General features: G+C 40.8%; 1 protein-coding gene across 2 annotated transcripts in view; it reads right to left on the reverse strand.

Moving 5' to 3' along the window:
- The window catches only part of FANCI (Fanconi anemia complementation group I), a 98,873-nt gene that overhangs the window by 26,251 nt on the left and 57,586 nt on the right, over positions 1–15,036 (reverse strand). Inside the window, exons 17-22 of one of the 2 annotated variants that reach the window (XM_037426883.2) lie at positions 14,838–14,966; positions 14,583–14,701; positions 14,309–14,518; positions 14,064–14,228; positions 8,402–8,544; positions 5,714–5,781 (exon numbers count right to left, since the gene is read on the reverse strand). In XM_037426883.2, coding sequence (XP_037282780.2) covers positions 5,714–5,781; positions 8,402–8,544; positions 14,064–14,228; positions 14,309–14,518; positions 14,583–14,701; positions 14,838–14,966 — 834 coding nt within the window. Of the gene's footprint in view, positions 1–5,713; positions 5,782–8,401; positions 8,545–14,063; positions 14,229–14,308; positions 14,519–14,582; positions 14,702–14,801; positions 14,967–15,036 lie in introns of both variants that reach the window. The other variant, XM_037426882.2, reaches the window with a different exon arrangement.

Raw genomic sequence — 15,036 nt, forward strand, 5'->3', positions numbered from 1 at the left:
AACGTTTGGACGTGCTCGACCACAGCATGCTCGGCAGGCTAAGGAGCATTGCACTTCGCAGCCAGCACAAGAATATCTCAGTGTAGATAGAAGCGATCATCATGCCATTCATCTGCGAAAATATGATCGAACTGCCCCAAGACAACCACTTGTTTCATTCCATCGTTGTGGAAGGAAGCCACTAGCTGACGCAGTGATTTTCCCTGGGGTCATGGGTGAACCTGGAGTGAGCCTGCTGATCAGTTCTGATCACTTATGGTAACTTATGCTAAATGCAAGTGAGGTAAAATGGGATAATGAAAACCGATCTTTGGTAGCGATCAACACAAACTTTGGATGGACTCCTCAAGGACCATTGGCGTTCTCAGAGAAAGTTAGTCAGAAGACAAAAAGCCATATATGTGTTTTACAAGTAGATGCATACGACAAGGAAGCACTTTCCGTCCCGTTAGAAAGATTCTGTGAAATGGAAGCCATTAGAATGATAGATACCCCATCATCCAAGCAAGAAGACGTTCCGACGAAGTTTAATGAAACTATCAAATTTTGAGGCGGCCGCTATGAGGTGTCATTACCATGAAAACTAGATGGACAGATGTGGGAGACAATCGCAAAGTCGCGCTTTCACGAATGTTCTCCTTGGTTCGAGGACTTTCTTCAAACGGTGAAGCTTTAAAGGCCTATGACAAAGCTATTAGGCAGTACGAGAAGGATGGACATGCAGAGAAGGTCAAGCAAGCACAAACATAGCGAGGAAACATTTATTACATGCCACATCATGAAGTCATTTGCGAGACGTCCACTACTACAAGACTGCGCGTTGTTTTCAATGCACTGTCGAACGAAACAGCATCATGCAGTATGAATGAAAGGCTTGAAAATGAACGAAACCTGAACTTTGATCTTCTAAAGATGCTAATCAGGTTCCGTTTGTATGCATTTGGACTTACAGCAGACGTTAAGAAGGCGTTCCTGCAGATATACATCAGGGAAGAAGACAGCAATGCGCTCCGCTTGTGGATTGTGGATGTACCGACCAAGAACAACCCGCTTCCGCAACTCGAGAAGATCACGATGACTCGTGTGCCTTATGGGACGTCAAGTCCATTCCTTCTATCGTCTACACTTCGGTATCACTTCAACCACATAGGTTCCAAATACTAAGAAATAGCTGTTCAGCTCAAGGAAAGCTTCTATGTGGATGATTTGATAATTGGCGCTTGAACACCTGAAGAGATTTGCCACTTGTACGACCAAACAACTGAGATCATAAAATTAGCAGGAATGAATATGTAGAAGTGGTCGACTAACGAGGACCAGCTGAGACAGGCACTGCAAGAAAAAGAGGAAGCAACGGCACAGCATACGCTAACGAAGGTACTTGGGCTGCACAGGAATACGGAAGAAGACACACTTCGTGTGAACATTGACCCACTTCTGGAGATTACCGTATTTACTCGATTCTACCGCGCCCTCGATTGTAACGTGCACCCGATTTCCACCGCGAAAAAAAATAAAAAAAGTAAGACATCGATTGCAACGCGCACCCATTTTTCTCGCTGGCCCGCACGATCACACCACTCAAAAAAAAAAAAAAATGACTCCTTTCGGGAGCGTCTTCCATTTAAATATGAGGTACGGGCAAAGCTTGTGCCCATCTGACGTGTAACAGAGCATTGCAGTCACTGTAGTTTTACCGTGGACCGATGTCAGCACGCGAACTTGCTTCGCCCCCTTTTTCTCGACGTTTGTGGTGCCAGGCATGTCGAAGTAAAGAGGCGTCTGATCGGCATTCCTGATTTGCCCAAGCAGGTAGCCGTTGTTGCGCCGCAAGTTTAGGACGAACCTCTGAAAACTGTGAAGCTTTTCATCGTACTCCTCCGCAAAACTTTTCGCATATGCATGTTCCCCTTCGGAGGGAAAAGCCTTTCCTCTTCATAAAGTTAGTTAGCCAGCACCTGCTCGCTTTAAACTGGCTCCGCATTAGACCTTTTTCTAAGACTAATTGCATAGCCTGCACTTGGAGCAGTTCTGTCGTCACGGGCCGCTGTGCCGCTTGCTGCTCAAGCACATACTCGCCGAGCAGCTCTTTAATTTGCGGAAACCGACCCTGCTGTGGTTCACTGAAACCTTTGCATGAAGCTTTGCTGTCGACAATCTTCTGCTTTTGTTTCCGCCGGTCCCGCACGCACGTTTCGGGAACTCCGAACGACCGCGATGCGGCCCGATTTCCGTCCGTTTCTGCACACGCGATGACTTTTCTTTTAAAAGCGGCATCGTGGTGCACTCGAGTTTTTTGAGTCGGCCCTTCCACGCCGTTGATGCTAATGCACTACTAGATGACGAACTCCTCAGCACACGTACGAAGTGCCGCACATGGGAAACACATAGGCAGAAATGGCCGACGCGCCATGCCGACGCACGTAGGGGGCGGCCATTTTGGATTTGCCAATGGCAATAGATTGACCTAATGTTTTTGTTCGTACTCGATTCTAACGCGCATGCGATTTATGAACTCGCTTAACCGGAAAAAAGGTGCGCGTTAGATTCGAGTAATTACGGTATCAAGAACGAAAAATACACAAAGTGGACAGTGCTCCAAGCGACATCAAGAATTTTTGACGTGTTAGAATTTTTGTCTCCATTCACCATCAGAGTCAAGAACTTGTTTCAAGATATTTGGAAGCAAGGAATATATTGGGATGTGTCACTTCCAAAGGCTCTCAAGGATGAGTGGAAAAACTTTACAGCAGCAGTTGAAGACATAAGAGATATGACCTTGGAGTCAACACAGCCGAAGTTCAGTTTCAGCTTCATGTATTCTCTGACGCAAGTCCGCAGGCATATGGTGTCGTTGCATACTTAAGGGTTGAAGATGGATCGGGAAGCATCTATGTCCAACAGCTGCTCGCAAAAGCTCTGGTTGCTCCCATCAAGAGGATGACGTTACCGTGTCTTGAACTCGTCGGGGCTTCCCTGGGTGTGCAGATAGCAACCTTTCTGCATGAGACGCTACCAAAAGTTGACAAATACTTCTGCTAGATTGATTCTAACATCTGCCTATGCTGGATTCGGTCATCACCCACGAAGTGGAAACCCTTTGTTTAGAACGCGGTGATGGAAATTTAAGAACGCACTGGGGTCACTGCCCAGAGCCTCAGCACAAACTCGCTATGATGGCTTGGCTCCGAAAAGCTAATTACGCCTCAAGAAACATGGCCGAAACAAGACGAGAACTTGGTACATGTTACTTGATGAAAAAAACAAACAACAGATAACGTGGTTCTAGTTGCCCAGAACAGGACGATGGACCCTCTATTTGAGGTCTGTAAACACAGTCGCTGGAAGACGGTCCTTCAAATCACGGCTTGGCTGAGGAGGTTCCTTCACAACTGCTGAACAAGTACTATTACGAGAAGAGAAGTTTTTCAGCAATTTCCTGTGCATAGATCGGGACTTTGCAATCACAAAGCTTTGGAAATGCGATGGTGGCCCTAACCTTGAACGAAGCTCTCACCAAGTCGTCAACCATACGAGACCTTCACCGTTTCGTGGATAATAAGTACATCATCAGAATCAAGACTCGCCTAGACAATGTAGATGCGTCATAAAGTGTGAAGTTCCCCATACTGTTACCCACAGATTGCACACACCTCATCGTAGACAGCGAACATTGACGTCTTTTGCACAGCGGTGTCAGTGTCGCACTGACAGAGTTGAGTGACAGGTTTTAGATTATGCGTAGTGGTCAGTGTGTTGAAAAAGTGCTTGGCCAGTGCAGTGTTTGAGTCAGGTTTCGTTTAAAAGCCGCTTCAGCGCTAACGGCCCCACTACCTGTCGACAGTCTCAAAGTGTCACCCATTTGAAGTCACGGGCGTATACTTCGCTGATCCCGTTTTTGTAAAGAAAAGCAGCTCTGTGGAAACCTTCATTGTGGTATTTACCTGTGCAGTAGTACGAGCAGTTCACTTGAAACTTGTCAGTGACATGACTGTGAATTCTTTTTTATTGGCTTTTCGTCGTTTTATTTCATGTCGTGGTTTACGAAGTGTCATTTATTCTCATAATGCTTTAACGCTTAAGGAAGCCAGTTGCGAACTTAAGCTGTCATACGGGCTTCTACTACATGATGAGCAGGTACAGAACTTTTGTGCATCAAGTAATGTCATGCGGAAGTTCATTGCTGAGCGTGCTTCATGATGGGGAGGTTTTTGGGAGCGAATGATTCGAACGGTTAAAAACTGCCTCAGGAAAACTCTAGGAATAGGATGCTTCAGTTTCAAGTAGCTTGACACTTTACTACAAGAAGTCAAGGCAGTGATAAATTCTAGGCTACCGACATTTATTGCTGATGATACTGCCAAAGCAGAAGTACTGACTCCGTCACACTTTTTGTCAGGTAGATGCCTCACGGCCATTCTGCAAGCACAAGTTAGCAATAACTTGGGCGGCTGCACAGAGACGCTGCCCACATGGAGAGGTAGACAACAAAAACTAAATGACTTTTGGGAACGCTGGCATAAGGAATACATACTGACACTAAGAAGTGCGCACAGCAGGTCCCAGAAGCTAGGACACAGTATAGAGTGTGGTGACGTCATTATTAGAGATAACAAAGTGCCTGTTGCGTTTTGGAAATTAGCTAGAGTTGTTGAAACCTTGAAGGGTAATGATGGGCATGTCAGAGCATGCAAAGTCAAACTAGCAGAGAACATGGAAGTCGGTTCAACTTCCTTGTCTTCTAAAACTGAGCAAGTGATATTGTTGGCCACGAAGGATGTTCGAAATAGTGCTCGCGTGGCGCATGATGGACGGTTTCGCTTATGACCAATTTGTTCGCCATGTTGGGACGGCCTAATGCTCTACGCCAATAAATCCAGCAGAAGTGTCTTTTCCCTACAGATGGTGCGTAGTTGAGTCGTCTGACGCAGCGCGCCACGATGTGAAGGGTCGCTGCTTCGAATCCTCAGGTGAGTGCTTCAGAATTTCTTTCTTCTCATTTAGTTTCCTGTGTGTCTTTTCTATATATATATATATATATATATATATATATATATATATATATATATATATATATATACACACATACACACTCAAACCTTGTTATAGTGAGGTTGTATCTAAGTGCGCCAACAAATACAGCCCATCAGGTAGATAGAATACCTCTGATTAAATCAAAGCAACAGAATGCAAACCTTAGGAGCAAAACACAACAGAATGCTACTTGGTGCAAAAAGATTGCAGAAGACCATAAAATTTCACATATTACAGTAAAGAAGTGAGAGGAGGGCAAGAACCATGGGAAAACTTCTCAAGCTAGATATTCCATTAAAGTAAGAAAGACATTATAAACACCACCTACAGTAGGCTTTCAATGAACATAAATCTCTTAAATAGCATTGCTGCTTGAATGGAACAATGGCCTCTGACACGATAGGTTTCTTACTTGTATTCTATGCATTTGTTCATGTCTCAGTAAACTAAACTCCTGTTATATAAAACATATGCTCCTGGTTCCTTAAGGTACCATTTATTTAGAGTCTCCTGTATGTACATATAGTGGTTATAATTATAAGCACATCATATGTCCATATAATTGCTTACTATACTTTCCTTTCAATTTAAGGAACAGCTTAAAAGCATTAGGCAGTTTGAGTCTTGCACTTACAATGAATTTGATTCAGACATGAGTAACAAGACAAGGTATGCTTACCTTGTACACTGTGTACTGAGATTTTATTAGCTCCTTAAGATCTGGAACTTCAGATGAATCCATGCCCTCTGAAAAAGAAAGCCAAGGAGTGAACATTTTCGTAAGAGCAAACATTTCAGCGTGTTAGTTTGAGTATGTGATGAGAATAAACATCCCATCTTTTATGCAGAAAGTACACAAAGGAGGCACACAATGATTGTGCACATCTGATCGTATGTACAATACGGCCCACTGTTAAAAGGAACACTCAAATGAACACTGTCCATATTGCTGGCCCTCTAACAGCCAGTGTATAAGGAAATACTTTTTAATGCATGTCACTAGTCTGTTGAGATGAGTCAGAACTGTCAACCACCAGCAATTTTGTTGAAATATAAGCGAGTGTACTTCTGAAAGAGGGTCAAATTCAAACATCCTGAGCATGCCGTTGTTCCCTTTAACAGTGGACCCGTCTGTACATGTGTAAAGTTAATTAAAACTAAAGGGTCTTCTCTGTTTGCAGGAACAATTTATTCGTCACAGCGATAATTCGTACTTTATATATGTTGCTACGCTTCTATTAAAACTTTGGTTGAGAGTCGGCGCTAATGTATGCCTTCTTTGTAGACTGCCTACGTAAAACTATCATGAGAACATTTTCATCCCTTCTACACTTAGTGAAGAGCTCTAGACCACAGAGCACACAAAGCTGACACATGAAAATGCAACAGCAAAATTTGTGCTAGATGCTAAATTGACCAGTCACAGACATAAAAGGAAGGAGATATAAATATATTTGTATGATTCACAACTACAAAAAGTTTGTGGATTCTTCCCTGTACACAGAAGGAAATGCCATTTACAGAAGAATATCGTGATACAGGCGGTGCTAGTTATTTTCCTAATCATGTCAACTATAAAAAAAAAAAAACTTATTTACTGATACAGTAAAATAGATATGCTAACATACAATGTCAACATAAATTTGGTAATAGGCATGCTTTTGTAAGTACAACAAAATGATACTTCTTGCAAGATGTTCACATGACTGATATAGTATCACCCCAAGAAAGATTACTTTTTGAATGTGATCATTTTTTCTCTTTCGGTTCTTTTTTTTTTCTTTCCTGAAAACAGTGCAAATATACAGACAAAGATGGAAGAAACGACGACAAGGCACTGAAATCGCGACTAAATTTCATTAAAGGGAACACCCACATATATCGGGCAGAAAACTTGTCACATGGAACACCATGGCAACTGTGCAGCAGAGCAAACAGGGTACAAAGAAGAATCTAATCACAAAGAAAATCGATACATGTGTAAATACCCAAGAAAAAAAAAAGGCGATCATACCTACTTGCAAAAAGATGCATGACAGTCAAAAAATACTAACAATCACCTGACAGCGCTAAACCCAGGTATCCAACCTCCTTTTCACCAAGTGCCACAGACGGTGTGCTCATGCACCGTTCCCCTTCCTTTTCAATGTAAAAAGCTTCTACTACCTCTCCAGTATATTTGTCCCGATGGCCAAACAAACAAGTGCTTTTGTCCACCAACCGCTGGGAGTCACACTCCCTACAATGAGCTGGCAAGTGCAGACCACCAGAAGTCGTCAAAGAGGCTAAGTGCTCCCTTAGTCCAACATTAACGCACCGCCCTGTTTATCTTTTATAAACCCTCCTGCATGACAAAGGCAGCACATACACAAGACATGACTTACATTCAACAGATCTATTTTTTTCCCGACAGAACGAGCCGGTCTTGTGAGAATGTGTCGATTTTCCTTATCATTAGATTCTTCTTTGCACCCTGTTTGCTCTCCTGCACAGTCGCCATGGTGTGCCTTGTGACTAAGTTTTCTGCCCGATATATATGTATGTACCCTTTAAAAAAATTTAGTTGCGAGTTCAGCGCCTTGTCGTCGTTTCTTCCGTCTTTGTCTGTATATTGGCGCCATTTTACATCCAAGCATGAACGACCAACTAGCCCATCTTTCACTTTTAGTCGCTTCTTTTTTTGAAGTCTCAAACTCTGTGTGCTATACAATGCCAGAGGGCCATATAACATTTGTTGTAAACCATTGTTGAATCACTGAACTTTGCTCCTTCCAGAAGCAGCAATGGTTTTTGCTGCCACACAACAAAATTTATGTTCAGAGGGCAGAACCTATAGCGTTATTTAAGGCCCTCACATCCCCAACTCATGACAAACACTGCACTGGGTTTATATAATGAGAACAGATGAATACTTCGAGAATTGAAAAGTTGAAGTGAAAATATGCAGTGCATCAGGTGATCTGTTTGCCCACTACACATTACTTTTATTATAGGTCAAACTTAGGAATCTTTTAGAAAAATAAAAACACTTGAATTTAAAGATAAAAAAGTTGAGAAGAGGACTAGAGTACAAGTAAAAAGTACTTTAATGTGTAGTTTTTACGCACTTGAAACTGTGTCAATTTCATGTACTGCTAAAGCTTTAGGAAAGGTATTCATTCAAAAGCGAGCAGTAACACTACTTTTGCATCCTTTGTGCACTGCAACACGAGTAAAGCATGTCATGTGACAATGACCATAAGAATTTGTGGGGTGAAGTTGATTTGTCCTTCGATATATCAAAAAGTGTGTATCAGGGTTTGAAAATGATTAAGCCTAATGAAGGAGCACGTCAACATTTTGTTTTGCAGAAAACTGGCAGTCATACCTAATGTCGCGAGCAGGAGAGGCAGGTGATCAACATGATGTTTCGTCACACTGGAAACCAAGCTCCCAAGACTCTCAATGCAGATGGCAGTAATATCGCTGTCTGACTCTTTGGACTTCTGCTTGCACACCTCAAGAAAAACCCTGGAATTAGGAGGACTTGAGAATTAGGAATTTCAAAAAGCACTTCTTTACTTTATAGCAATGTTTGCAAAACACCACAGATTGCTTCACTGCCCCCAACACACAAAACCTCCATTGTCTATATCAAGCCTTGCTAGGACTTAGTAATACGGGCTGATGTTAAGTTTTCATTGTTTACTTTCCAAGTACTTTGCTAACAAACAATGTCACCAGTAAAATGAGCTCCACCTTCCCACACCTCTTGAGTAAAAAGAAACAAGAAAAAAAGGGAAAATAGTGGGGAAGGTTTACACATGGAGTCCTTACAAGGGAAGACAAGATATAAAATTGGAGAAAAAAAGACTTATTGGCAATGAGGTGAAGCAATCAATAGAATGAGGTCCAAGAAAAGAATTTAGCATGAAACACTAGTGTTGCTCACTTCCTCCCACTAAGGGGCTTTGGAAAACTTTGTCGGCATGGTCAGAAAACGCTACCGATTGGTAGTCAAGGCTACTGAGAACACACGAGCTTAACACTCTATAACCACACGCGGCCTGGAATTTACCATTAATTTTTAAAGTCAGTCGGAAATCACTCCCTCTTCTTTCTCAGGGTGTCTACCAACTTAATTTTTTCAAATTTCCTGACTTTGCTAGGTTTTCCTGGACGATTATAAGCGATTTCCATGACAGACAAGTCCACTTGGAAAACTCTGCCCACTAGAAACGAACCATCAAGTGATAAAAAAAGAGAGAGAGAGGATGGAGCACTCGCATAAACTGCAAACCATGCCACTTCATTGAATTCCCTCAGCTTAAAGCATCCTTTACAATCCTGAAAGCACTGAAATACAACAAATTTATTTATTTATTTATTTATTTACAGATACTGCAATCACCTTTGGTGATTGCAAATGTGCATCAACAAATAGAAAAGCTGGTCAATCTTCATCGCCAATGCTATTAGTATTTCAAAGATTCAATCACTTGCTGCAGCATAGAGACCTTAATGTCCTTGATCAGCTTTTGTTTCTTGTGATCCAAGCTCTTTCACAAGAGCCACAGCTCTCTTCCTTCTTTCAACACCTGATAAATGCTACCAATCCTTCTTTTTTTCTCTCCAGGCTTTCTTTCCATTTAATGTCAACACTTCAAACCATGCTTGTTTACGTAACAGACATGATGGCAGCCTCTACTGATGGTACTTTTAGCCTAATCAGAATGTCTTCAAGCCGAGCCTAGATCGTGGCCAAGACAAACATGCACAAATTTATTGGCATGAGTAACTTTGTGCTTGGGAATTGAGATATGCTATATAATCTGTAGAAGCAACAGTAATGCACTGCCTTTCTTTCTATGCCTTTGCTCAGGTGTTCACTGCGGCTGCAGCCAAAGGAGCGACATAAGCTCTGGCTAAAGATAAAAATTATTTCTCGGTAGTTACATAGACTGCTGTCCATTTCAATGAACTGGCCAGGTTTTTCAGAAATTCCATGACTATTCCCCAACTTTTTCAAACGTGTCTAAATTCCCCGACTTTCCACGTTGGCAGATACCCTGTGTCTATGAATGACGGTACACTCAAACCTTGATATAATGAACACGGATATAACGAATTATCGGTTATAAGGAAGCAAATGAAGAATAGTATTACCACAGACACATTGTTACAGATAAATGTTTATAACAAACTTTCACACATAACGAAGTTATTCTGAGAGCAGATGTGATTTTATTATAATGAGGTTTGAGTGTACATACTCAAAGTCCACGGCCGTCGACTGATCTGAGCGTCATGAGCTCCATAGTTAATGAGGCTACCACAAAAAGCTGCCACGTGCCCGCACATGCATGTGCAATCTAAGTGAAGGTAAGCCACGCACTCAAAGAAATAATGAAAAGAAAGTGATCAATGTCATGACATGCACTGACAAAGGAAAGCACTTTCTCGCCCCCTAGTCATCCCCTTCCCTGCGTAGCTTTCAGCATGCTTGCTGGTACGAAAGGAGAGGGGAAGCACTTAAAATGTGGAGCGAATCCCTGTAACTTCGCTCGTATTTTACAGATTCTAAAACTTTTTGTGGCAGTTGATTTGTGAGACAATAGACAGTCAGTTTAGCATTAGCGTGATAGAGGGGTTCAAAAGAATAGTGTTACTGTGCTGCAAACATTCATTGCAGAAGGATCATTCGTTTAGCAGAATAGCATTTACGTGAACGAGCTTGGATGCTGGCGTTACCTAGCAGAGGGTGAATGCGTTAAAAAGAGGAAAAAAAATATGAGACCATTATTGCCCGTATCGTCGCGTGCAGCAATACGACTACTTTTTTTTAGCAACAATAAAAGTCAATAAATATGAACCCCGCACCCAAAGCGCTAATTTTATGCTGCAGACTTGTTTAGACCAATATTCTAGTTAGGCCTAGGGACATTTGAAACGGGAAGTGATCTAAAAAACTAGGCTAAGTTAGCAGTACGTTCACTATGGCACGTTTTCTTGAGGTCTTCATTGACATGTGCCGTGACCCACCGATGGACCATGCGGCATATTTTGCAGGTGCGCCGTGACCCACTGGTTGGTCACGGTGTGAACTGTGTTCGTGCGTTTTGAGAGTACGGCTCAAAATTTAAACCCATACACACACTGCACCTCTGCAACTGAACTTCTTCAAACAGGACCACAATCACTTCTCGTGTAACTGGAAATACCATATTTACTCAAATGTAATGAGACCGAAATTGTGATGAGAGATGAGACTTTTCATTGTGTCCAAAAAAAAAAAAAGGAAAAGAAAAATAAAATAACTGTTCGCATCATTTCACTTTCTCACCAACCATTTCAGTATTCAATTATAGTGTGAGGGTTTGCATCAGGTCACAGAAATCTGGCAAAAACTTGCGTTACATTCGAGTAAATACAGTATTCATGCCGTTTAAACCTCAGTGTTGCTGCATATGCTCCCACACAAGGCAATAAATCAAAAGGGAATCGCATGACACGAAAGTTTTGCTTTGAGGCAAGGTTCTGAATATTAAAATATAAATTAAAAGCCTTATTTCTCTCCATAATAATAGTAATTTCAGGCGTTTCATGTCCCAAAACCACCATTTCGTTATGAGAGATGCCATAGTGGAGGGCTCCAGCAATTTAGACCAACTGGTGTTCTTTAACATGCCTGCTTATTTCTCTAGATTACATTGAATTTTCTTTAATGTGCTTTGCTGCAATATAGTCATGTAGAAATGAGGCTTATTTACTGCTATATTTATAAAGCACACAAACAGCAGTAAAATTAGAAGCATAGAAATAGCAATGAAAGCACACTATCCATACTTTTTGCCGCTGCAACACACTAAAGAACTCCTTTTTTTCCCTTCAACAGTAGAGCTATAGAATCCGCTTCCATCAGATATTGTTTGCTTACAATTTGCGGCCACTTTTGTATCAGCACTCGCTTGAGTCGTTATCATAAACATGAATACGTAATATGCCATTACAACTTTCCACATGTGCCGTAGATGTGAGTTTTCTTTACCTTTACCTGCAGCCTTTTTTTTTCTTTTTTAATGCATATTCATTTACATGAACATGCTATTAAGTGTTACAATGACATGGGTTATTGAGTGTATATGTGCCCGTGAGTGATCTCGCTCTGTGGTTTATTTGTAAATTTTGTACTATTAGGTGCTTTTTTATAAGGTGCCCAATGTGGATCTCGATCTTGTTTCGTTTTTCTTTCTTTCTTTCTTTACAGACACAGTCTGTCTTTTGTACTTTGTCTTTTGCAATGGATGTTTTGGCAGGACTGTTTGTATGCCCACTTTAGTATGAGCCTTTGGCTTACAAAATAAATAAACAAACAGACAAACAAACCAAAGAGACTCAGGTAATGAATTACCACTACGTGTAGAGGTTGTGATTTTGTGATCCCTTCAAAATGTAGCACAACCAAGTCTGAGGGGATCATTGTTAAGATTTGGAGTTTGCTGGATGCAACTTGGATAAAACCAGAGATCAAACCAGCAATCTTCAGCCAAGCAGCACAATGTTATAAGCACTAAGCTACTGCACTACCTTTTGTTGATTTCGGAAAAACCAGACAAAAGATGTGTGCCAACAAAATAGTCAGTTCAACTGAATGCACTGTCTGTAAATGTGCAAAATTGACATGATATTATTCCAAGATAAGCGGTACCCTATTGCACATACACATACAAAAAAGTGACAATACACTGATTTGTGCATTTTCCAGCGAATAATCTTAATCTTAGTGTAATGAAATACCTTTTTACGTTGAGGTCAGTGATGTTGTCTTTTTTTTTGCATATAGAGAATCACATCACATGCTTAACCCTTTACTACTAGATGTTGCGAATTCGCAACATACTGAAAAATTTTGAGCAAGTAATGCCGGCTGTGAAGTACTCACGCGGCATGTAGCTATCAGTATGAAAAATTTTGCAATATCTAGTCTAGAATATTTTAAGATAGAACTAATTGTTTTAGAGCTGATGGTGGAGAGTGCAAAGCCCGTTATACAGCTATCACTTCGTATTTTCTCGCCTTGGTGATGTAAATTCTATCTTTAATAATTGTATTAATTTTATGCGTACACACTCGACAGGTATATATGTTACGTAATTCTGAAGTATGTTTTTTGTTGCAAGGTCCTCGCTTCTGTGGCATATGGAAAATTCGCTGCATATGGAAAATTCGCTACATACACAAAAGTGTGCATTAGATTGCATTTTAGATAACTGTGGTATTATTTAAAGATTGCTATTTAAAGCTGGAAAATAAATAAAATTTTTACTTTGCTCGGTAGTTTCATAATTCAGGCATTAAAGGGTTAAAATACTTGATAAATTTTCTTAAAAAAAAAAAAAATGGTACTTCTAACATGGCCTTGGGAAAGCAGCCCGTCAAACATGGTATATTCTTAGGCAATGTGATCATATCTAGCCATACAAGGCAAAATAAACTTAAATGAGGACACAATGATTAGTATGGAAGCTGGCTGAAATGGTTATTCACACTAATAATTAACAGCACAAAAAAGGTGGAATAAAAGCGGATAGAATTTTTAGTTATGTTGACAATAAACAGCGTGAAAAAAAAAAAGAGAGGATGAAAATCATGCACACACTTTCCCAGTATGTCCACTTTTCTTCCCACTATTTTTCTCCCCTTTGTGCTGTTTATTATCAAGACAGTAATTATGCAGGAGGTTCAATTCATCCTATGCTCAATGTAAATTACTGTTTTCCACAAGTCAATTAAAATATCACGAATAAATTGGTTACACAAACATGTACAATGCACCTGAAGAGGTTAATAGCTACATAGTATATAAAAACATAAATTGAACATAAGCTGCAGAACTTTTGCGGTGAACTAAATAAGCTGCAACTATAGGACGTTAAAGCATACAATACAGAGTAAATTATAATGCAATTGCTAATACAACGACGCCAGCGCAATTACCCGGTTGATGATCCAACAATGCATTGCAACTACCAACACTTCCATACACTCACCTAGAAATTTTGAAGTGTGACTGGAGGAGGCGTTCATTGTAAAGTGCTTCAAAAGTCCCCGGTTCCTGGACTTTCACAAGTTCATGCCGTGCCGCGCTTACAATGTGTTGCATGAAGCTCGAATTTTCTGACAGTTCTGAGAGACCACTGTATTCAGATGAAGAGCTGCAGGGAATAAGCACAGGTTTGGAATGAGTGTAAAAACAGCTAAAGCAAAAAATATGTATACATATTCTGCTACCCACCAGAAAAGGTTCTCCAAGAACTTCCCTAGGAACCTTGTGCTAAGAAGTGAAGGTAAACCTTTTCGTGGTGCTGCTTTTGCTTTGGCATCCTTTCTCTTGCTTGAAGCACTGGCCTTACTGTCCTTTTTTTTGTTGGAACCATTTTGAAGCAGTTGCTCAATGTCATTCAGCTGCTCAAAAAGCTTGAGGGAGACTTGTGCACTGCTGGCACTGTAAACAAGTCCCAAAGGTAAGAAGCATTCAAATAAACTTCATGTTTGTCTTTCACACTTACCTCCAACTCCCACATGACAGAGTGTGCTCAATAAGTGCTTCGCAAATATTTCTTAGCTCTGTTGCAATGAGTCTATTCTTCTGACCAACACTACTCATGCTAAAGTCAGACATCTTGTCCTGCAATCAGAATTCAATGCCCTACAATTAAGCAGGTTCCACATAACGCAAAAAAACACAGAGAAGCTTTTATGTGCCGAGGCATTTCAAGATGCAGTACCAATGAAAAAGCCTCCAATTCAGCATCCACCATGACCTTTGTTAAGTTCCCCAGAAGTTTCTGGAGAGTCTGTTGAACACCACTTTCTTGTCCATCATCAGTGGAACCTTGAGAATGTTTCTTTGCAATCATGAGGCATCGGTGGGCACCAAGGACGAGCTGGCTCTGAAAGTGAAAGAACTGTAGCATGAGTGTATTGAAAAAAAAAAAAAAGCTAATTTAAAAAAATTAATTA

This window comes from Rhipicephalus microplus, chromosome X (assembly GCF_043290135.1).
Source record: "Rhipicephalus microplus isolate Deutch F79 chromosome X, USDA_Rmic, whole genome shotgun sequence".
Lineage (NCBI taxonomy): Eukaryota > Metazoa > Arthropoda > Arachnida > Ixodida > Ixodidae > Rhipicephalus > Rhipicephalus microplus.